Source organism: Micromys minutus, assembly GCF_963924665.1.
Source record: "Micromys minutus genome assembly, chromosome: 14".
Lineage (NCBI taxonomy): Eukaryota > Metazoa > Chordata > Mammalia > Rodentia > Muridae > Micromys > Micromys minutus.
In genome coordinates this window covers 32992516-33017426 of record NC_137983.1, presented here as the reverse complement: position 1 = coordinate 33017426, position 24911 = coordinate 32992516, and the positions used below count along the sequence as shown (strand labels likewise).

At 38.3% G+C, this 24911-nt stretch overlaps 1 protein-coding gene across 2 annotated transcripts in view; it reads right to left on the bottom strand.

Moving 5' to 3' along the window:
* The window catches only part of DLC1 (DLC1 Rho GTPase activating protein), a gene marked incomplete at its 5' end in the record, with an annotated part of 374393 nt that overhangs the window by 344929 nt on the left and 4553 nt on the right, over positions 1-24911 (bottom strand). For both annotated transcript variants that reach the window (XM_080929012.1, XM_080929013.1), the window contains one exon: positions 15300-16498. In XM_080929012.1, coding sequence (XP_080785138.1) covers positions 15300-16373 — 1074 coding nt within the window. The remainder of the gene's footprint in view (positions 1-15299; positions 16499-24911) is intronic.

Sequence of the window (24911 nt, the reverse complement as noted above, 5' to 3'; positions counted from 1 at the left end):
TAATATTAGGTTTGTGTTACATTTTGATGTGGGCCAATTCTTTCTGATTACTTTCAAATTATAGCTTTTCTATAATAATATGCAACTCAGCATCTTCTCCGTAGGGCCAGCAACTTCACATTGGTAGCAGGACATGCCACTATTAACATTCTAAATTACAGCTTTTTGACCTTGTCAACACGGGCTCATTATTCCGATTAAAGTGTAGTGAAGGAAGGCTTAAAGTTCCTTCCATTTATGACATTCTAGGAGCCCATGAAAGGAAAATTCTCTTTCACGTCATATATGTTAGGAGGCTGCTGCTTGCACTGGCCTAGTCAAAGAAACTCTTCTTAATGGGCAAATGAACATGGAAAACACATTACCTTGTACACTCTTCACAGCAAAATGGAGTCAAAATACAAGGAATATCTTTAAGGACTGGGAGAAAATTAAATTCTCACCGACATAATGGCAAACACATGCTGGGACAATAACTGTCTTGCACACAAGACCTAGGCCTCGCATTTTTTTCTTTTTTTTTTCTTACAACTTTATTTTAAAAAAGAGAGATACATTTACAGATTTTTTTAAAGCATTCTGGCATAAAACTATATGAATATATTTTTGTCAGTACTTAATTATTTTAGAGGTTTGATAGTGTGCATTGAAATCCCACTAGTTACCATAAGCATAAAGTACATGTAGAACAGAACGTAACATGGAAACAGTCAGAGTTTTCTTGGTGTGTATAGATTAAACATAATGATTTTTGAAGACCAAAATTTGCCACAAGGCTATATTCCTAGCTCTTGGATTACTAATGATTTAAGGTCTAGGTGTACCACACTCTGAGAGAGTGCTATATACTTATTTATTTTTTTCTAAGAAGATCTGAGGCTTTCACTTTTTGGCCTTCATTTTATTTATTTATTTATTTTGAGCTTCATATGGCCTGTGAGTACTAGCCCCAGAAAGCTCTGAATACCCCAGAAACAACTCACAGGCCTCACATTTCTAAATGTAGGTGTTGGTCGGCCATATTGATTCAGTCTTCTGCTTCCTGTGTTAGGTAATCTGTCCACAGGACCCCAAAGGTGGACATCCTTCCTATTGGCTTTTGTACTTGTGGGAAACGTAGGAAAGCAGACCACATTCAGCCCACGGACTAAAAGACTTGTGTAAGTCGCAACTTCATTCATATTTTGTCAACTCCTCTATTTTAAGTTTTGAAAAAGACTTTTCTTGCAAGGAGCCAAATGTAAAATATCTCAGATTGTAACTGCTTGTCAAGCATACGGACTATAAACTAACTATAAACCACAAACTCCCCACATGGTGTATGCCTTTAACAAGAGAAGATAAAAGTGAAGTCAATTGCATTTCTGTTTTCTGAACATAGTCATCTACTAGCCTCCATGACAGACATAGTGCCCACGGGTTTGCATATCTTGTCCACACTCAGTTATCCTCAGGAGTATACAGCGTGCTCTGTTCTTAATTTAAACTGTCTTTATTTACACTAAGATGAAAATTGCAATTTTCCATTTCTCGTTTGTCCCACTCTTATTAACATACCCTTGGGTGGCCTTCTCCAAGTGATTCTAAAGAAAATTTCCCATTATGTGTTATTCTCTTGGCTTTTGGCTGTTTCACTTTGATGTACTTTTAAAATTACAGGTTTAAAGCAATCTGATGGCTAGAGTAAGCAATCATATTTCCAGTGTGACTCTTAGGGGTCCAGGAGTGTGTGAAATCTGGCAGTAATGGCTACCTCTGGGCACCCTATTTTGTGGTTAGTATATTGACTGACCACATCCAATCATCAAACCAGTTTTCACGATCTGCATTTACTTTTCTTCTGCTTATAATCAATTACTATTGAATCAACAGTGAGTAACCTAACCTGAATGTAATGACAGCAACGTTTTGGTATTCATTGCTACATAGAAACTGAGATTTATTTTTTATTTTTTTAAAATGAATTTCAAAAGTACTTGGTTTAAAAAAAAATCCCTAACTTTGAAAAGAGGAAGCTGACTTGCTTCAGGTCAAGCCTTGGCTATTTCATCTCACCAGCCCCTTCTATGTTTATAATACTGTAAAATAGCTGGGAAGCAAAACCCTTATTATTTAAAAGTGCTTGTTCACATATTTGCTTCCTAGCTTCAGTGAAACATTTGATTGTTTCTTGAGACTTTATGTCTGTGTTTTTCTTTTAAATACTGATATTCTTGAGAACGATTGAAATAGCCCAGAGACAGTCCTATCCCCCAATCCTACAGGCACTGAATCCAGAATACAACCTTCAAAGCGCAAGTAAGGCACGATGAAAAGAAATCGCTTATTTGGATGGCACTATCTCCTAACACTGTTTGTCAGATATATATTTATGCTTTCTATCTGGAATTATGCTGAACTACGGGATTATTACACTGGTGCTTCAGCCCATAATACTGTATGAGATTCCAATATCGATTCTATTGACTGTTGAAGTATAATTTACCACCAAAGTGAGTCATTATATTGCCACAAACAAGATATAAAATCCTTTAAATTAAGAGCATCTCTAAGTCTGGAAAAAATATGAAAGCCATGGATGAGAAAAACACGTACTTAGTAAAAACTCAATTGACAAATGCAAATGCTGAAGGGAATAATGATAAAGTCACATAGCTACTGTTGATCGCGTGGATGGTCTACATTTGTTCTCTCAAATGCTTTCCTTCTTCAGTATTCCCACACATTTCAGATGACTCTCTAAATTGTAACTATATCATTTTAGTAAAGCAATGAAAAGAAATCATATTAATTATATGATTAAAAGAAATCAAATTATATTAATGATAATTATAGGCACATGGTGTTTACTCTCTGTCAGACTCGGTTTTAATGGCATGTGTCTATTCATATGTGTGAACACATATGTTCTTCTTAGGAGCAGAGCAACACTATATTGAACATATGAAAAGCTGAAGCCCAGAAAGATTAAATGATATGCCACATCATCAAGTTGTAAGTGAAGGAAACCCAGGCAGCTTGGCCTCAACATCTGCTGGCTTAATTACTGTGTTCCACATCTGGCACTGGAAAAAGGAAGCTGCTAAATCTTCTCATGGACCATGCGGTCCTCCAGAACTTTCTGGATGAAAAATTATGTGCTGGTGTACATAGATGGTGCAAATTCAGGCTACATTAGCATTTGGCTGACTGGAAGCCATAATAATTTTGCAAATTCTTCATTTACTTGACAGCAAGATTTTCACCTCAATCTTCAGTGAAAAATTATGCTAGCTCTACCCTCTGTACCCATTCAATCACATTTTATGACTCTTTTAATGTTCATAAGAACCTCATAAAGGAAAGACAATTGTCCCTAAATTCAGAGACACATAAATCACAGGGTTTGAATCACATCCCTGATTTAGGTTGGACTCATTCCCTTATCATGGCTTACTTTCTTGGCAAGAAAAGTCAAGCTCAGACTAAGCTACTCATTCACTCGAGCAAACAATAATGCTAATTCAACATTTCTAAAACCTCCCGGTTAATTTTCAATGCACATAAAACGCAATAAACCCCTTTTGAAACTGGCTTAAGAGATGGAACCTGAAATCCAAGAGGTTCATTAATCACTTGATTCATTCCCAAGCCAACATAGAACTGGAAGAGGGAGAGGAAAAAGAGGAAAGGTGCATGCTTTCTACTTGTTTAGTTAATTCTAATAGTTCCTAAGACAACCCTCAAGCTTATCTCAGAAAGGGACAGAGATGTTGTGGGCAGTGAAGGGTGCTGTTCTTTCTAGGAACTTTAGCCAGAAGACAAGCCGATCCTCTCGGCACCATTGTGTCTGGTGCCCAGTCAACAGTGGCCGGGTTCTGCTACATGGGTCACACAACTTCTTTTTCAACTCCCGTGGATATTGGTATTTTTCTCCAGGGAGGCAGCCAAAAGATCTGGTGGCTTTCTTTCATATTAGAAGATTAATAAATTAGTTCTGGTTTATAGTAACAGAAATCCGCAAGGAGGAAACACAATCAACATCACTGTTAGCATCATCTGTGGTGTGCAGCTGGCTCCGAAGCAACCATTATTTCCCTGAAATAACACCACCATACAAGTGCTTTAATTCTCATTCCAATGAAAGCTGATGTCCAGTCAATGCGGACTTATTAACGATCGCATTAATAAGGAGCCCGGGCTGGCAGTTTGGCCTGCTCATTAGATCGGGGACCTATAACACATTATTATTGGTTTTTCTGGACATTATTCAGAAGTAGAAACTTGCAGATCTAATTGCTTCCTTTCAGAATACATAGCTACATGCATGCATGCATAGAATTTGTATATAACATTTTCCCCTATGACATCTGGCAGCAAAGCACTCGCTTTTTATGGTATTCTCAATAGTTATCATAAAAAAACTTGCTGGGTCTGACATGTTCTAAATGTTTCCCTTCCTCTTTCTGTTTCTTTCCCTGCCATCCTCATCACACACAGCTTTCCCTCTCTTCGTATTCTAACCACTTCCTCTTCCTCTTCCTAACTACACTTCCCACCATTCAGTGACAGCCTTATATGTTAGCAAACAGAAGACCGGATTGACTTTTGCTCAGGAATTTAGGAAACGTGAGGGTCTCAGCTGTGTGTGAAGCTGCTGGGGTTCCCACTGTTGGGGTTCCCAGTGTGGGCATTCTTCCAGGACCATCCCTTGCATGTATATGTATGCTAATGTAATATATATGTATATGTACAGATACATGTTAAAGTAACTATTAATGGATTTTCTATCATTTTGCATTTCTACCCTATTCACACCTCTCCAGAGGCAAGTAATCACATTCTAAATAATATTTACATCTCACATATTGTCATGTGATTAATGAGTTCTGATCATTACTTTTTAGCTTGAAATGTATTCAGAACCGGGTCTTACATTGTATCTTTTTTCCCTGCTTCTTTTCTTTAAGACATTTGTTTATCTTGAGTGTGCGTTTACTGGAGCCTTATGCTTAGCCCGAGAGAGATGCAGCCTATGAGGGCTGGCTGTGGGCATCAGAGTACCTGGTATAGAATGACATGTTATTTATCTGCTCTGTCATTAGTGGGCTCAGCTTCATGTTCTTTTCTCCTTGGTAAGCGTCTGCTGGTGATCACCATGGCTTTATGTTGACATGGAATGACATGGAATCCTATCATGACATTTTGAAAATTAATGTCTTTTTTGTTTGTGAATGAAGGACTTTCATGCAATGGACCAGTGTTTCTTTTACTGTCCCACTTCAGTTTATTCTGTTTTATTTCCTCTCCCTACCTATTCTCCCTTTTTATCTGTCTTCATCCACTGTTTCTTTCTCTTACTTCATTCACTTGCCTGGGTTCATTGACAAACTTGGATGTTAGCAAACAGAAAGAACCTCTGTCCTGTGCCTGTAGATTGTGTAGCTTGGTACATACATCCACATTCTGCTCGATATTGATTATCCAATGAGTTCACCAGGCTGTGTTTGGTATTTTTATCATGTACTTGTTTTCACAAGTATAGTTGGTCTAACAATCATACGTATGATGAAACAAAATGTTTGAAGCCCAGCTATCTGCAAATCCATTTGACTTTTTAGTTGTTCATTTGCACATAGTTGCTTGATGGCCTATCCCAGACACACAAAACACAAAACCAGCTAGACATAACTGGTGTAGGATTCTCACAGGAATATTTCATTCATCTGAACACAATTGCTCCTAGCATTCTCTTCTCATTATCAACTGTAATCCTTGACTTAGATTTTATTAAAGGTTTTAAGTCTCAAAGACTAATGGGATGCAACCCAATCAATAGACCTGTCTTTAAAGCCAGCGTGTGTTAGTGTATAATCATATTATTATTATGACTTTATCTATTGGATACCCTTCTTTCTCCTTTACACATCGAGATAAAATTTATCCATGCACATTAATCCTAACCCTGTCTTGCTGTCACTCATTTATGTCACCTTAGCTTGGACCATGGTTTAGCCATCTTTGTGGTTTTAATTATTTCCTTAATTTTCCAATTTTTTCAATTTATTCTGCTACCCTCATATTTTGGTCCATCCCATACTTGCATCATTCACTGTTCTTTTTCCATCACTGGTCAGTACAAGTGACATTTGCATTACTGAAAATATCTCATAGCGGCATTCAGGAGATGGGAAAATGAGAATGAAATTTGAGAAATAGATAGGCTTTAGCCAAATTTACTATATTACAAAGAGAATAATAACAGAATATTCCAATTTTTATCAATCTAAACTAATTGATATATCACATTTCACTAAACGTTTACAGCACTGTGTGTGTAGTGTGTTTTGCTCTTGGATCAATTTTTCAATTTTTACTGTGGTATTTGATCAATATCACTTTAATATACAACATGGTTTTTTGACATGAAAATGTAAGATGTAGTGCAAAGTTAAAGTACCACACAGATATGTAGAATGCAGTGGAACACATATTTAAGCTGCTATTCTGTTCACAATGCACTGTGATGTACTGGACTACATTAATATTAATATTCTTTGCTATGTCTGTGGTTATCTCTCAGTCTGAATAATCCCATCTTTAGAAAGTTTTAGGTACACATGTTTTTACATAGCACTTTTTCTAATTTTTGGCCCTCTGGTAGCTTAGTATAGAGACATAACTAAATTTTAGGTTACAAACTCTGAGACAAAATAATGAGTTTGTTTTCCAGATTCTTCTGTATATAGACGTATAGCCACCCTTTACTATTTCTGTGTCCTTATGGTTTGAATATAATGAAGATTCAAGAGAAGGAAGAATATTGGCCTGGAACATACATAGCCAATATATTTGTCCATACCTACTGATACCTAGACATCATGGACAAGTGAAAGATTATCTAAGCCATCTCTGTGCTGACTTTAGTGACACTGGTCAGCCCTAACTTCTCAATATTAGAGGTAAAAAATTAGAACCTGTAATTATATTGTATTTTTGTTCTTCATCTTTTATGTCTGTATGTGTATGTGAATATGTCCGTGTCCAAGTAAGTTCATGTGTTTATAAGCCTATATGCACACACACACACACACACACACACACACACACACACACACACACAGAGTGTGTGTGTGTAGGTTAGAGATCATTTACAGGCATTCTCATATGTCATTTTTGATCAATTAAAAATTTTAAACCATTTTTTATTTAAATTAATTTTATACTTTTGTATATATGAATGTGTGTGTCTGTGTGCATGTGTGCACATAGGTTTGTACCATGGTCCATGTAGGACACGCAGAGGACAACTTGTAGGAGTTGATTCTCTCCTTCTGCCATATAGGACAAGGGCATACACCTCAGCTTGTCAGACATTTGCTACCTAACCATTTTGCCAGTTTCTACCTTACTGTTTTTAGACAAGGTATTAACACAGGCTTGGAGTTCAGTGACTATGTTAGGCTGACTAGCTATGAGTCCCCATGAGCTGCCAGTATGCCTAACCCAGAACTGAGAAAGTACACCCAGGTTTCTAGGGATGGTTTTAAGTCTGGTATCTCTGTAGCCCAGGCTGGCTCATAATGTAGTCCATAGCAGCCTTTCTGCCTCATTCTATAAAATGTTGAGATTAAAAGTATAAACCATTGTACAAACCAAGAATCTTAAATCCAAGACTTATTTGTTTTTGCATTCAGGAGATTTTTGGAAGTGGGTATTGGTGTCCTTCTAAAGTTATTATTTTGGCAATACTTCCTGGAGTTTATCCTGTCATGCAGTATATATAGTTTATGTCTTCTCTAAGTGTGCTAATTAAAAGCACATTCATATACTTCTTTAACTATAATATTATTCAAAAGCTTGGCAAATACTAAAATGCTCTTTACAGCAGAGGGAAGTTGGGACTCTTTAATTAGTAAACCACCATCAATGACAAATCACACTAGTTTTTCCAAAACCTCCAACCTCAAGTCTTTCCCTCCTCTTTTCCATCTTCACATATCCTCTGGTTTAAGAGACCACTTCTTAGGCTGTCTCCCGCCTCCAGACATCTGTGGAATGTGTCTCTGAGACCTGCTTTTAAGGAGCTGCCTCAGCCCAGGGACTCACCAAGACCATAAGGGCACTCATGCTATGCCACACGGTCATGTTGCCCGTCCGCTAACATCTGCTTACAGTTCTATTTTTTGCTTTGATTTTTGTGGTTTTGATTTCAATTTCTTGAACTATTTTAACATATCTAAGCTCAAAACCATAGCATTAGCTCAAATGCTGATTGGTTGGATATGCGACACAGTCTTCTGTAACTCCTCAGAAATACATTTTCGTGTCTTTTCCTGGACAACGGAAGTCATGTAAAATAAATGCCTCCCAAAATCTATAGGTCTCAAGGAGAGACAACATAGATATAAAGCACACTGTGTCTAAAGATGTACCAGGCAACATATTCAGGAGACCACTCATCTGTTTGTTTTGCTGTTTTCCTTGAGAGAGAGTCTTAGTGTATAAGAAAAGCTACCTCCATATTGATTGTTTAATGAAAGTTACCTTCACATATCCTGCCCTTCTGCATCTTGAGTGCAGAGGAGCTTTCAGGCCTTGTACTGCCATCCCCTGCAAATGGAAGGGTCTGGTTCCCTCTGATTTATTGTTATATTTTGTTTTGTTCATTTAATTTCAGTCCTGGAACGTTGGTTATATCCTCATGAAAGAAAAACCTATGCTCGAAAATTCCATGAAGAATTTGGTGCTCTGATTTGGCATTCAGTTCATGTGTTGATTAATGGTCTTGGCCTCAGATTGTCTCACAGTCCACTTCCCATTTGCAACTTCTCTTTTCGTGTTAGTTCATGACTAAGAAATAGTTTTAACTTGACAGATGGCTTAGGAAACTCTGGTATCTGGCACTTAACATTATATAGACATAAAAACATTGCTCACATATGTCTCTGAAGACACTGTTCCCAGCAAACCCAGTGGCACAGATTTCTAATCTCAGCTATCAAGAAGGCTAAGCAGAAAGAGTGCAAATTTGAGGCCTGCCTGAAAGCAACAGTGATTTCTATGTCAGCCTTGGACAGTTCAGAAAGATTTGTCTCAAAATAAAAAGTTAAAAAACAAAAGAAAAGAAAAAGGTTGGAAATATAGGCCAGGGATAGGGTGCTTACTTAACATGCCCTGCCCCCAGACTTCTCTCTTTTAAACTAGCATCACTTAGCACTGAGATTATAATTTAAGTTCCAATTAAAATTTGTATTGCCATATTGAAAACCTATAAATGATTGTTTTCATTTGTACAAGATAACAATTACAGTGTACATTCATAACCTATTTCAAATGTTTATATTTATGATACTATTTTAATTTTGTACTTTATTATATTCCTGTCACCTGTAAGTTTGTCATTTATGAGAAATATATAGACTACAAAGTGAATTTTTTCTCTTTTTATCTCTTGAATTCCGTTCTAATATCTGATGCCACCTAGTACCTTGCAAGAAGACAGTCAGCATATTCTATTCAGTTATAGAGTTTATTCTTCTGTTTATAGTGTGGAGTTTGAACAATAATGGAACCCATAGATCCATGAATCTGAATGCTCTGTTACCAAGAAGTGACACTATTTGAAAGGATTAGGGACATTAGGAGATATGGCCTCATTGGAGGGAGAATGTGACAGAGGTTGGGCTATGAGGTATCAAAAGCCTAAGGCAACCCTGTACTTTCTCTTTAGCTCTCTCTGTATCTATATCTCTCTGTCTGTCTGTTTCTCATTATCTCTGTCTCTCTCTGTTTCTCTCTCTCTCTCTCACTCTCTCTCTCTCTCTCTCTCTCTCTCTCTTTCTGTCTCTCTCTCTCTCTCTCTCTCTCTCTCTCTCTCTCTCTCTCTCTCTCTCTCTCTCTCTCTACCTCAGGTACTATATTAGTAAAATACCAGGATGTAGTTCTCAGCTACTGCCTGACTTTATGCCACCATGCTCCTCACCATGATAATAATTTACTGAACCACTGAAATTGTAAGCAAGCTGCTATTAAATGCTTTTTTTTTTTTCATAAAAGTTAACTTGGTCATATAACTCTTATAGCAATTGAATAGTGACTAAGACAGAATTGGTAATGGTGCACTGGGCTATTGTGTGACAGTCCTGATCATGTTCCTTGTTGGTGGTATGTGGACTTTGAGACGTTAGACTAGAAAAGTAGTTGGCATTTTGACTAGGGCTTAATGGGGACATCCTAGAAGGCGCAAGAAGAAGGGCAGAGAGGTCACCGTGGACAGTGGGATCCCAACACAAAAAGTTTTAGTGCCTACAGGTCATTCTTATATTTTGGCAAGGAGTGTGACTGATCTTTGTTCTTGCCCTAAAAATCTGCCTAGGGCTAAATATGTTTTCAATTAATGAGATTGACAGAGTAGATTTCAAGGCAGCCTAGAATTGAATGTGTCCTGTGGTTATTAGTAATCACTCACATTCAGATCTAAACTAAAAAGGAATAAGGTGGACAAAGAGAAATACAAAATGTTCAGTTTGAGGAGAAAAGGAAGTAAAAGGTTTAAAGAAAACCCTGATGCTAAATAGAATAAGGGAGTGGTGATCTCAAGGCAAGTTCTCCCCTGTTAAACATCAAACTTTTGAAGATGAATTAAAGAAAAGCTTAAGCAATGAAGGAAATCACTGATAACAGAAAGCTGACAGAAACATAATTGGATAGAGGGTCAAATTCCTGTCCCACCAAACAGCAGAATTTAGCAGATTCACCATAGGGTTCTGGCTTTAGAGTCAAGGATACAAGAAATAGGTTGTAGAATTTTTCTCCAAGACTAAGAAAAGCCACTGAGGCCAGGTATATGTCAGAGGTATCCCTGAATGCTCAGAGACCCAGAGAGGTTATTGCACAAAGCTCTGAAGAGAAAGCTTGGGTTTCATGTGAGACTCTGAGATGCTGGAGATGCCAGGGTCTTAGAACACCTGCCAAAGACAAAGAGAGCTGCAGGTATGAAATCTGCCCAGAGAAGAAAGTGTGTTGCAGTCAACAAGATGAAAGTAGTAGGACATCTGAGGAGTGCTTTGGCATCACCCTCAGAGATGTAAAATTTGGAGTTTATCCTGCTGTGTTTGTTTGTTTGCTTGGTTTGGTCTTGCTTTAGCCCACTATCTTCTCATGACTCCCTTTCTTCCTTTCTGGAACTGTAACATGTATCTGGCACCATTGTTTGTTGTAAGTGTATAATATTCTTATTAATTTTCATTTTACAGGGGCAACAGTTGAGAGATTGCCATGAATCTCAGAACAAACTTTGAACTTTGGAACTTTAAGGTATTGAGACTGTTATAAAGACTATGGAAACTTCTGGAGTTGAACTAAAAGTTCTGCATTATGATATTGTTATAAACATATAACAGAGAGCCAGGGAATGGTGTTTTGAATGACACTCACAGGCTCAGAGATTTGAATGCTTAGTCAATCACCAGGGAATGACACTATTTGGGAGGGTTAGAAGAATTAGGAGGTGTGCCCTTGTTAGAGAAAGTGTGTCACTGGGAATGAGCTTTCATTTTTCAAAAGCCTGTGCCAGCCCCAGGCTTGCTCCACCTATGGATCAGGATTAACTCTCGGCCACTGCTCCAGTTCCTGCTTGTCTGCTGCCTGTTTTCTTCCAGGATACTAGTGGACTCGACGACTGTCTCTAAAACCACAAGCAAGCTTACAATTGAAAGCTTTCTTTCATAAGAATTGCCTTGGCCGTGATGTTTCTTCACTGAAAAATGACTAAAATAAAAATACAGTTTTATTAATTTCTAAATATACAAAAGCAATGACTTCATGAAATTCCTAAGCAAATGGCTGGAACTTGAGTGAGGTAACCCAGTCACAAAAGAATACTCATGGTATGTACTCACTGATAAGCAGATACTAGCCCCAAAAGCTCGGAGTACTCTAGAAACAATTCACAGAAATTTGAAGCTCAAAGAGAAGGAAGGCCAGATGGTGGATGCCTCAGTCCTTCTTAGAAGGGAAAACAAAACACTCATAGGAGGAAATAAAGAAACAAATAGAGAAGCAGGGATTGGAGAAAAGATCATCCAGAGACTGCCTCACCTGGGGATATATCACATATGCAGTCACCAAACCTAAGCACTATTGCTGATGCCAAGTTGTATTTCCTAGCAGGAATATAATATGGATGCCTCCTCAAAGGCTCTTCCAGAACCGTACTGATACAGAGGAGGATGCTTGCAGCTAACCATTGGACTGAACACAGGGACCCCAGTGAAGGAGCTAGAGAAATGACTGAAAGAGCTGAAAGGGTCTGCAATCTGATGATAAGAACAACATTATCAACTAACCAAACCCACCACCGCATCCAGAGACTAAAGCAACCAATGAGTTTGCATGGAGAGACCCATGGCTCTAGGAGCATATGCAGCATAGGGTAGCATTCTCTGGCATCAATGAGAGGAGAGGCCTTTGGTCCAATGAAGGCTCATTTTCCCAGTGTAGGGGAATGTCAAGGAGCTGAGGTGGGAGAGGGTGGTTGGGAGACAGAGCACCTTCATGGAGGCAATGGGAAAATAACGGGGAGGGACTGGGGAAAAGGAATAACATCTGAAATGTAAATACAGAAAACATCCAGTAAAAAAAGAAAACCAGAGTCTCAGAACTAAAAAACAAACAAATAAATAAGTAAATATACAAATATATTTTCACTCAAACCAGAATATGCTATACTTACTAATTTCTACTATTTTCTTCCAGATGAATAATATCATGAATATCTTCTAAGATCAGTGCCATGATTTTCACTTTATTATGTCTACATGTTTGTGTGTATGTGTATGTACACATGTATGTATGTGTGTATGTATTATGTGTGTGTATGTACACTTCTCTCTATGTATTCTAGGTGGGTTTATGACTGTCAGGCCACACATATGTGTTGAAGTGAGGCCAGAGTTTGACACTGAGTGCTTTCCTCTGGCACTCTCCGCCTTTTGTTTTTTAATTTTAACTTTATTTTGTGTATGAGTGTAATGCTGCATGTATGTGTACCAAGTACATGTTTGGTGTCCGTGGAGAATGAAAAAGCATTGGTTCTAGTGAAACTGGAGTTAAAGATGGTTGTAAGACACCACGTGAGTGCTGGGAATTAAACCCAGGTCCCCCTGAACAAAAACATTCAGTGTTCTTCACCACTGAGCAATCTCTCTAGCCACAGCACCCCATCTTAGTTTTTGAGATAGAGCCTCTCACTGATCCTGGAGCTTCCCTTTGACTAGACCAGCTGGCCAGCAAGCTCATCACACATCCCACTGTGTCTGGACCTTGAGTGCTTGGGTTACAGATATGTCTTACCACACTTCTGTGAAATCAGATTTGGTTCTTCCTGCTTGTATAGTAAGCACTTTACTGACTGAGCTATCTCTACAGGGTCCCAAGTCCTGAATGACTGTAGAGCATTCCATACCATTTGTAATATGCTGTTCATATGTATACAGCTGATTATTTCGTCACAGCTTGAGCTGATTTCCAGTCTATAGTTATTTAACACTTATTAGTAACAGATAAAACAAAAGTTATTACCCATTTTAATACCACATTTTTTATACCAAATTTTGAACCTAAATGTTTGTGTTTAGTCTGTTCATTCCAGGGCACACCAAAGGCTGGAATGTCAAAGGAAGTGTTTCATCCAATAATCTGGCAACACTTTTGGGTGTTGAAACACTTAAGATAGAAAATTTAAATTAGAACTTGCAAATGAGCTATAACAACAGTTTTCCAAGTACAGCCTGGAGCACTATGTTGAAGAGCAGATTCCTTCCAGCATTCTTCATGTTGATATCAACGTCCTACCATGAGCACATGTTGCAGGAATGTTTAATGTGTGTGTAGGCAGTTGGGCCAGATTTGTCATACTTTAGGGAGCTATGGCATAAGTCAGTTAGTATTTCCTTGTGTCATTATTGCAGTCCCTCCAACAGATTTGATAGGACATATGGAAATTTCTGGAAATTCCAATCATAATAACTTCATGGGGCACTGACATTTGAATACATCTTACATAGAGAAGAGAGTATTTGCCAGAAGCACAGAATATTCTACTGGAATATAGTCTAAGCATGTTGATTTTCACCGTAACGCCTTTGAGTTCATTTTGTGTAGTTGAAATAACTACATTCAGTTTAATGAACTAGGTTGTTGACAAAACCACAGTGTATGGAAATAAGAAATCCGAAAAGTCACTCCCCAGTTAAACAGAAGTAAGAATAGCTCTCTTCTGTTTCACAAAAGTTTCTTCAACTGCCACAGGAGAGAGATCAGAGAAGAAACCAGCTCTTAGAGTAACATCAGTTTATGTAGCACTACATTGTCAGACAAAAAGGAAACATGAAATCATGCGTAAGGTGCTAACCTACAGCAAGGTAAGGCCATCCTCTACTTTCTGTATTCCTCAGGGGAATCTGTAGAATGGTTCAAAAGGTCTTGTTATAAAATAATTATATCATGTATCAGCCCCTTTTAAGGCAAAGACATAATGATGCCTCTAGTGATAGTAAATGTACTAGTGTGGCATTTAAAGTAACACGAGCACATGTGACGTATTGTCTTTCCATATTGAAATGTTATTTTAATTAAGATTTATTTTCAATTCATGTATGTGCCTGAATCTGCATGTGGGGCATGCACACATGAGTGCGGGGGCCATGCACAGGGTCTCCTGGAGGAGGAATTTCAGGCAGCTGTGAGCCACTCCACAGGGGTGCTGAGAACTGAACTCTGGTCCTTTGGAAGGGAACTACAAGCCCCTGACCTCTGAGCCACCCCACAAGTCTTACATTGATTTTGTTTTTGTTTTAAATATGTGACTGCCAGTGACTACATATGCTCTTTGAAAGGAAAGGAAAACAAGCCCCAGCAACTGAGAAAAGATGAAATACAAGGCTGCTTTTCTTATAAAAACTGCATGTCCCTTTTGAGAAGGCCATGAACTACAGAGTGACACTGTGCTGAGTACTAAATTCCAAGGAAAGTGAGCCATGCTAAGTGCTGTCTTAATGCACTTTTGAAGAGTCACAAACCATGGCAATGTTGCTAGTGAATCTGTAACATTACTGTATGTCAACTCTCACCTAGTTTCATGGATCTATCAAGCAAACAGTCTTTAAATTGTATCAGCTAATGACAGGGTAAAAACAACAAAACCAAACAAAACACCTGTGCATCCTTTTCAGCCCAAACACATTCATGAGTTATGAAAATAAAGAATATTTATTTACACCATTTGAAAAACCAGATGACCTGTGTGTGAGGCTTACCTTTTTCTTTCGCAGTCTGACTTGATTGTCTACAGTCTCCTGGGTGGTCACTGGGCCCCTTAAGTGTAAACACTGCGTGCCATCTTCCCTACTGACCCCGAGAGTGCCTTTGTTTTGATATTCTGAGAACCCCTTCTTCTCCAGGTCATTTTCTGCTGACATTCCACTGGAGCCGGAAGGAGGCTGCAGCAGGCAGCTTCCGCAATCTGCTTTGAATAATGGCAGCCCTCCGTCTGCAGAAGGAGCTGCTAAGAAGTCTTCTTCTACTCCTTCATGGTGCTGATTACTTTCCTGGTCATCTTTAGGGAAGTCAGGTTTCCTGCGTTGTTGAGCAATTACTGCAGAGTCAAGCAGGTGTGTCTCAGGTGTGACATCTTTCACGAGTACAGAAGAACCCAGCAGTAGTGTCTTAGGAGTGCCGTCATCTTTTGCATCCAGAGACTGGGATGTATTTACTTTGGGCACATCTTTTGCTTCACTTGCACTTGCGTTCTTACAAAGCTCCAGGCTCTTACTTAGAGTGTGATCTTTCCCTTCTCCACATCCTTCTGCTGTGGACACATCAGCCTCAGCAGCCGTCCTCTGGGTGTTAGGAAAATCTTGGCTACTTTGCATGGTGGACAGTGTCTTGCTGAAGGAGCCTGCTCCTTTGACACTGTCTTGGCTGTTTCTTTCATGTCTTTGCGGAGTTAAAATCTGTGAGTCATTGATAAGGTGCAGATCCGAATCGGTATCTTCATCGGAAACGTGCACTAGTGTTTCTGTGCTGGCTTCTAGTGATAGAAACTGCTCTTCTCCTTCCTGGCTGTCACTTTCATCCACCTCCTGGGAAATGTGACCCATTGGCCTTCCAGGGAAGTCTCTTGTCTCTGACCCACAACAGCGGTCCGGTAGAGAGGCACATTTCTCTTTCTGGTCCACATTTAAGGTTGCATCTTTTTCCATCCTTACCTCCAAGCTGTCGGATGCCAGTCCGTGATGACATGCTATGTCATACTCATCAGAATTAAAAGGCTGTTCAGTCTGCTGGGTCACATGCTCTTCCCAGCTCCTCTTTCTGATAGCTACAGACATGTCATCATAGTTTAACAGCAGACAAGGAGATGCATTCCATATGTCACTTGCAGGGATGGAAGTCGGGACAAGAAGATTTTGAATTCATGGATCAAGAAAGACAGTGTGATCTTCCATGTTGTCAACTGTGAAAAAGTAAAAACATACTGTTATAGATTCATTCCCAACATGACTACATTTTATGGCAAAGAATGTAATCTTTGCTGTGGAGCAAAGGTAAAAAATGATGTGAAGCTTTTGCTTCATAGATTTAATGATTTTATTTCTTAGAGGCAGTCTAATATTAGAGAAAAATTTGCATTTAGTATTTTGAGCAAACATTTATCAGTACTTACAAAACCAATTGGACTGGTTTATTAATGAAGAAAGATATAAGTACTAAAACATGTTAAGCTCCGTTAAGAAAAATATTTGGATTGCGATGCTTAATAAAATTCACTGGAAAAACTAAGTCGTTGCTCGGGCTTTGCGTGCTTTCCTGATTTACTTTTGTGAACAAAAGCCATTAAGGAAATTGATATGCTGCTTGGTTTGAATTGAAACAAAGGCCACCAGGGAACCAGTCTTGCAAATCTTGAGCAATGAAGACAGTATGTGCAATGCATTAGTGTAAAAAAGAACTCATACCGGTCCCAGTGACCAACATGTCTCTACCCCAGGGAATGACAAAGAAGCAGAACAGTACAGTGTAGCTCATATTATCTCACTACTCATGGATAAGAAAGCAGGACATTTTCTGTTACATGGCTTTTGATACTTCTATCCATACATTTATTTTCTACTATTACTAATATCATTGTGGTAACATCAAAGCCTAAAATAATATGTAAATGTTCAAAATAATAGATCTAGAATTTGAGCCAATGTTTAAATTCAGAAAAGTGTCTAAGACCAAGACTTGAATAACCAAGGGGCTCATTGTCTCCATAGAATTGTGATATGTTAAACTTCATCATCTTCCCCCCATCTTACCGTGTATGAACTCTAACCCCATGAAGGAATTTAAGTGTACCAAAAAGGAGATAGAAGCATCCTCAGACAATTAGGACCAGTCTTGAAATGCTCAAGTTTCATTCTCTTTCTTTGTAAGGGTGTTAGTAAATTTCTGCTAGGATCTGAACCAGATGCATTTAAGCAAGCAACAAAATCACATGTAAGATAGGTAAGGTCCGAATATTAGGACTTTCCAGGTCTGCATGCTTCACCTTGAATTGTTTAAACCAGTTAAAGCAAACACGTTCTGTCCATGTTAAAGTCAACCTTTGAAAAGTGACCAATCCAAATGTCAATCTACAGTGGAAGCAAATTACTAGGCTGTGAATGAAAACTCCCATTGAAAGAGCAGACAGTTTTTAGTTTCTGGTCTGCACGGAAATTGCCAGCATATAATGTTGCTCTTAGCCATAAACCAGATTAACTGCTGGGCTGACTTCAATCCCCTCTTTTGAAAAGGACTCTGACTCCCTGACCAAAAACTTCAAGTTATTCCTGTTAAGCACATGCTTGAAAGGTAAACAGTCCCACCCTGTAAAGACGGGTGGGATGAAGATGCTCTAGCATTTTGGTACCCAGGTCAGACCAAATATCCTTCTGGATACTTTCTGGTTCCTTCGGAGATCTGTGGCCATCTTTGAAATTGGCCATCACATTTTCCATGTTGGCATTCACCTTGCATTGAGAAGAAAAATATAAAGCTTCTGAATTCCATGCATAAGTCATTATAGTGTGGGAGGCTATGGGAAGTGGGAAAAAATGCTGAGAGGCAAGCCAGAACATTTCTGCTTTCATGGGCAAACTGGGGTTGTAATAGGGTGGTTCTGTCTTAGATGCTTTCTTTTCTTTATTTTTATCCAGTGTAGAAGGAACAGGCCAACTTAAGAAATGCCAAGTGGTATTACTGTGTCATTCCTAAGCCCCATTTATGTTTAGGTTGAGCCTGAATTCTGGCTTTATTTCTTTTTATAAGCAGAAAACCAGTTCTCTGAGCTTCTTAGAAACTTTGAGCTAAATCTAAAACATCAATACACAGGTTTTTTTTCTCCCTAAGAGCTTATAATAGTTTAAACTTATTTTACACAACCAGGGCAGGTAGGTAAGTCTTCTTATCATGTTGAAGAATGGTAGTCCAACAAATTCTGAGATGATTTAACAGCACACAGATTATAAATTAGTTAGGTTTAATGTAGTATAGTTCTGTCCTCATTTCTGATTTGGGATTTTTTGGGCATTTAAGACTCATTTTTATGACCCTATTATGTCAACTTTTAGGACAAAATATTTCCTGCTTACATTCTTATGATCTCCATTAGATTTCAATGCCTGTTCTGTGGCCTGATAGGTGTTAAAAAATTTCATTTCCATCATCTTTCTACACATACTTCTTATTTAAAATCATTCTGAATTCATACTTAAGTCTTCCACCCAAAACCTGAGAAATTATTAGTAGGCAGAAATATTGCAATCTTTGCACTGCATCTGAGCACAGCAGCCTGACTTTATAAATCATCCGAATTGACTAAAATGCACGCTATAAGATGTATAATTTCTAAAAGGCCTGACTTTCTCTAAGGGATTCTGTATCAAGCTGCCTTATTTAAAATTATCTTCTAAACTACAGACCACTATTCTACATACATCTGTTATATTTTCCCCTGACCCTCTCATGCATTTGTATTAAATAATGGGCTCAGCTTCTGAGGAATCAAATGGAAAGTCTGGAAAAGTGTGGGTCATTTCTAGGGTGTTAATTTTACAAAGTGAATTTCTATGTGGATTTTTACTTCTGAAGCATGCATTCAAACAACTCTGTGTTCACGTTACTGAGACTCTAGGCACTTCTAGTTATGTAGACATCCTAGAAAATCTTTGCGAGATGCATAAAGCCATTTTTTGTGATATTAGTGTATACATATAAACAGAAAGTGATTTAAAATTTATTGTTGGTGCAATTTTGTACTAATACTCATTAACACAAACATCTCATGGCATGCCATGCATATTTCAGCATCAAACACCATTCACCATAATAGTATCTAAAAATGAGAAATGGAGACAGTCGAGTTGGAGAATGATTGACTAATCTGTCAAATCTGCCATGACCACTGTAGTTTACACCTACTTTTGAAATACACATATGACTTACAGTTTACTCTGCCAATTAGAAGAAATTTCACTGACTGTTGTGAACTCTGCATCATGCAAGAAGGCATAAGCAAAGCCTTGTGGCTAGATCAGTGTGTGGTAGTATCCAGTAGACCGTAGCACAAGCACAATCACTATGAAAACTCCATTAACTGTCTAAAGAATAATAGATATTGTGCTGAGCAGGGAGAATAAAAATGTAAATATTACGTTCTGTATTTCTGGCTGCACCTCTTTGATTTTATGAACGATACTCATATAAACAAAAGAACCATAATTGATGAATACGATTACTGTGAAATTTTTCGTATCTGTTGGGAGCATCATCCTTTTGTCCTGCCCTTGCTTTCTTTAATAAAACATGATGTTGGGTGTGGAAGATGTGCTAGAGAATTTTACACAGAGTGAAATATTTTCTGGATCATTGTTTCGCCTCTACAACATCCTAGTCTAATGAAAAGTTTGGTAGTTGCCTACTTGATGGAAAAAATATTTCTTCTGCTTCCAGAGACTTACTATCATAGGATTTAGGGGATGGGAATCAATATTAGACTCAGTAACAAATGCTAGAACATTATTTTAATGTCCAAATTCATTAGCCGAGAGAGAAAAGTCAATCCTCTGGAGCATGTTATAAAAATTGAAAGGAATCTTTTCTTCAAAGGAAAATATGAGCCAAGTATATTATATTCATTTGTGAATGGTGAATAATAAAGTCAACTACTCTATGTGCTACCTTTTAAAGATTGTTTTTAAAAGATTAAGTGTGTACAATCTCTCTCTCTCTCTCTCTCTCTCTCTCTCTCTCTCTCTCTCTCTCTGTGTGTGTGTGTGTGTGTGTGTGCGCGCGCGTGCGTGCCCACAAAAGCCTAAGACTTAGATTCCACTAGAGCTAGAGTGAAATGTGAGTCACCTAATGTGGGTGCTTGGTATCAATGTTGGGCACTCTGAAAGGATAGTACCTACTTTTAACTCCTGAGTTGCCTCTCCAGCCCTCTATGTTCTAACTTTTAAATCAGACAGCCTCCTAGAACTAATGATCAGACTATAGAGCAAAGGGAATGACGGACTACACAAGGAACAAAACAATAAAATAAAACACTGGCTGTATTCAGAAGCATCACTACGAAATTTCAGAACATAGGACAGAAAACAAAGAAGCTTGGTGCTGTCGGAGAAACAGAAGATTATATCTCTGAAATTCTGAATGAAGCTTGTGATAGATCTCTCAGAATCAACTCTGGAGGTAAGATGACACATAAATCTGGCTGTAAAATCTTGCGTAAGAATTTGTCCCTGATCTAAAACACACTGTTGGAGTTGACCAGATAGACAGACAGGCAAACAAAAGCCAACAATTCAGTGTAAAGCCTGTGCAACAAGATTTCTGTGATGGATATTATAGTGAGTTTCTGCAGGAGAAACAGCTGGGACAACCATCTTTAAAAGGAAATATAAGTGTGCACACGGAGAATGTACAGTGACGAGAGGCAGTTTGGGTAGAAGAATTATTGATAGGAACAATTACAGAGAGCATTAGAAGAATCAGTTATCAACTCTGTGTAAAACAATTTTATCAAAAAGAAAATACAGTCTATGGTACCTGTATAATGTGTATATTGTTTATATAGTGAAAGTAATCAACACTGATGCAAAAAATGTGAATAACCATTTTCAAATCAAGGGGCTTTTGTGAAACCCATACCGGCACTGCTATCTGGTCTAAGAACCTGTTCCTAGGTAGACATGGGCCCTAGTAGAGAACCTAATACCATTATTCTGTTAAATGGTTATAGTATTAAACTAATTTATTACTATTTTAAAAGATTCTCAAAACTCATCAGAGGTTTTTGTTTTCTTTCACTAAATGCTAGTTAAGACAGCAAACAGCAATTGGTCTTGGCTCATAGAATAAAAACTAAAGACTGTGATGTGCTTGGGCTGAAATAGGAAGGCACAGAGGTCATCAGAGAAGAAGAGTGTGAATGGTTTCAAGAGGTGATGGACAGCTATAAGGAAAGTGTTTTCCAGACACAACAGGGCAGTTGGACATCGGAATCTCTAGCATCTGTGGCAGCGTGCACTCTTTTGCAAGCTCAAACCAGACACAGTTTCATGGAGGTGAGATAGTAGTCACATTCATGAGCAGTCCATGCTACCTGAGGACTTACTCAAATCAACAGTAGACACCTGTTTAGAGACAGACATAACTGCACTATAAATAAGTCTTTCTAGTGCACACTGACTAATGTAAGTAAGTTACTGCTTCACTACAATGAGCTAGTGTGGAGAACAGGGATCTATTTATTTATTATTTACTTATTGATAGACATATCAATTCATAAATTATCCAGATTGCGACTTTTGGGGACACATGCCCAGTGATAAAATGAGTAATGCTTTTAAATAGGACCAAACTAAAAGAATTTAGAGAAAATGCTTATGTGGATAGAGAACTTACAACAGATATGATTTTTCCTTAAGTCCTTTCTGTGAGTTCACAAACAGCAAAAGTAATAAGACACCTCTAAACAGAATTTCCAGGAGTCTCACAAGGCAGTCAACTCCTGGGGAAAAAGATTAGTGCTTTCCCTATAGATATTCATGTCACTGAATCCAAGTTAGAGAATGGTAGAATTGGGTTGGAGGCAAAAGAAAATTTCAATATAGGATGCATGAGCTTATGTCCAAATAATGTTGTGAAGCTTGTCCTTTCTTTAGCAGTGGTTTATGTCTTAATCTCTCACAGAAACATTGCCTGCATACTTTCACACATAAACAATTATCGTTTTAAAATTGTCTTATTAGAATAAAATTACATCACTTCCTCATCCTTTCCTCTTCCAGCTCCTCCCTTACATCCCTTCCATGCCCCTGTAACTCTCAAGTTGATGGCCTCTATTTCTTTGAGGATATTTATTATGTGTCTATCCATAGATATATAAATACTACCTGCTGGGTCGGTACTCTCTTGTGTGTATATATTTCCAAGGCTGACCACTCTGCCTGGGGAAAGTATAAGGGATTCAGACCCAGGAGAGGTTAACTGTCGTCTTCCCAGCAGTTATAGCATCACAAAGAACCTCAGCTGGGCACAGCCTTAACAGATGTAGCTACTGCATCTGAGGCTCAGAGAACATCACTGAGAAGGGTCTAGACAGGTTCAAAGACTCAGAACACCTGAGACTGTTAAACAGTCTCTCATATAAATGGCTGCTCAAACTATACCGTGAAAATAGTAACATCAATGTAGATGCTGCCAAAAGAGGAGAGATGTCATGGGCTCACTCTCCTGACGAAGCACTGCAGGCAAATACTCACATTCCTAATGCAGAGTGTATGCTTCATTAGCTGTTAGTAAGAAACATCAACTCTTGCTAATTTTTTTTTTTTTTTTTTTTTTTTTTTTTTTTTGGTAAATTGCTCCATAGAGTAAAGAGTAGTATACATAACATAGTTTCCATGTCTCCATGACTGAAGATCCTTAAAACATTGAACTTTAGTAAATTATAAAATAAGCTACCTATGACAGGTTTAAATGGCCCATAACTCTTTCCAAGAGATACTTGGTCATGGCTGTTAATTTTGGGTTTTGGAAAGAAAATAAAGTAGGCAGCAAAATGAAAACTGGCTCTTCAGTAGTAACTTATTTAATGCATACCTTGGCGCTTCTCCTGGATTTGGAAAGACTTTTCCCATCCTTTGCTCTCAGAATAGAGTTACTCCAGGAAGTAGGGAAATTTCAAAATTAACCCTTTCCATCGACTAGAAGTCTACTGATGAGAAAAGAACAGGCTGTTGTAAAATGGCAAGCTATTATTTTGTAAGTGCCCTATTTTTACCTCCCTGCTCCTGAGCAGGGTCTAATTTCCTTGCAGGGAGGAGTTCAGACCTGGCAACACCTTCTTCACACCCACTTCACAGCTCAGGGAAGCCAGCCTTGCAGACTCTCCTAACATTTTTTATAAGCATCGCCTATGTAATTTGGGGAAATCTTGAACCATTTCATGTTCTTTTACCCCCTATCAGGAAGACAGTTCAAGGAGCACATGGTTTCCAAGACATCCCAGAATTAACAGTCAGGAGGAACAGTATGCCTTGTGGTAACAGCACTTCCTCGAACTTTGGACTTTTTTTAATCTTTCTATGGATTTTCTTCCCTAAAGAAACATTTAGAAGCACACAGTGCCTTAGCTGGGTTTTGAAAATAAACTTGTGAATGTATGGTAACTTTGCATGGCTCCTTTCTTTAGGACAGTGCTGTCACTTATCTTAATGCTTGCTACCCTTTAATCCAGTTCATGTTGTGGAGAGCCCCCCAACCATTACTTCAAAACTCTAATTTATCTAGTACTATGGTTCATAATGTAAATATCTGTGGTTTTTGATGGTCTTATGCTACTCCTGTGAAAAGGTCTTTTGAGCCCCGGGGGGATAGCAGCCCACAGGTTGAGAACTGCTGTTCTAAAATATCTCACAATTAGTGTCTTTACTCTGAACTTGTCTCTGGTGGAAATTTGGTGTAACAAAGAACTTAGGAGCTAAACTTTATGTGGGAAACTTGCTCTTCCTTACCTTTAGCTAAGATACACGAGTCACACATGGCTTCGCCTCTTTATGAGAAGATATTTCTGTCCAACAAGGAACACGGGTGATGAAGCTTTATCATCTTCATAGTGAGATGTGGCTTTGCTTTAAGTGCTCACTTTATTTTTAGCTTGGTTATCATTTCTAGGAACTCTCTTGCGGGAGAAATAGCCATCACTCGGTGTGAATACTTACAGTGCACGTGGTGAAATAGACACAGGTGCTTAGATAACCAGCTGACTCTAGGAAACTGGACTTTTAGCTGTTCCTTAAGCACAGCACTGCCTTCACTGAACTCAAGAAGAAATGCTTTGAATTTATCCCCTTCCCTCAGCTCTCTATCCAGTCAGGGGCCAACACTTCAGATTTCAACTTCAGTCTTTCCTGCATAATTTCATTATAGTTACCTATCTATGGATAGACATGTGAGTCATTTTTTTGTCACTGGATGATTTTCTAGATGGTGAAGAAATATTATGAACTTTTGATGATAATGATAATGGTAATTATAAAAAAGAGTCCATTTATTAAAAATGGACCAGGTATAGAACTAAGTATCTAGCCCAATGTTACATATTTTTGAATAGACAAGGATTTCTCTCTCTCTCTCTCTCTCTCTCTCTCTCTCTCTCTCTCTCTCTGTGTGTGTGTGTGTGTGTGTGTGTGTGTGTGCACTCGCGTGCACATGTGTAGACAAGGTATCTGTTAAAGCATATTTCCCTCTCAGAAATTTTAGTGGTTTATTAAAATGAAAAATTGAACACAATAATGCATTACTAATACATCATTTAAAGGAATGGAAAAGGTGCT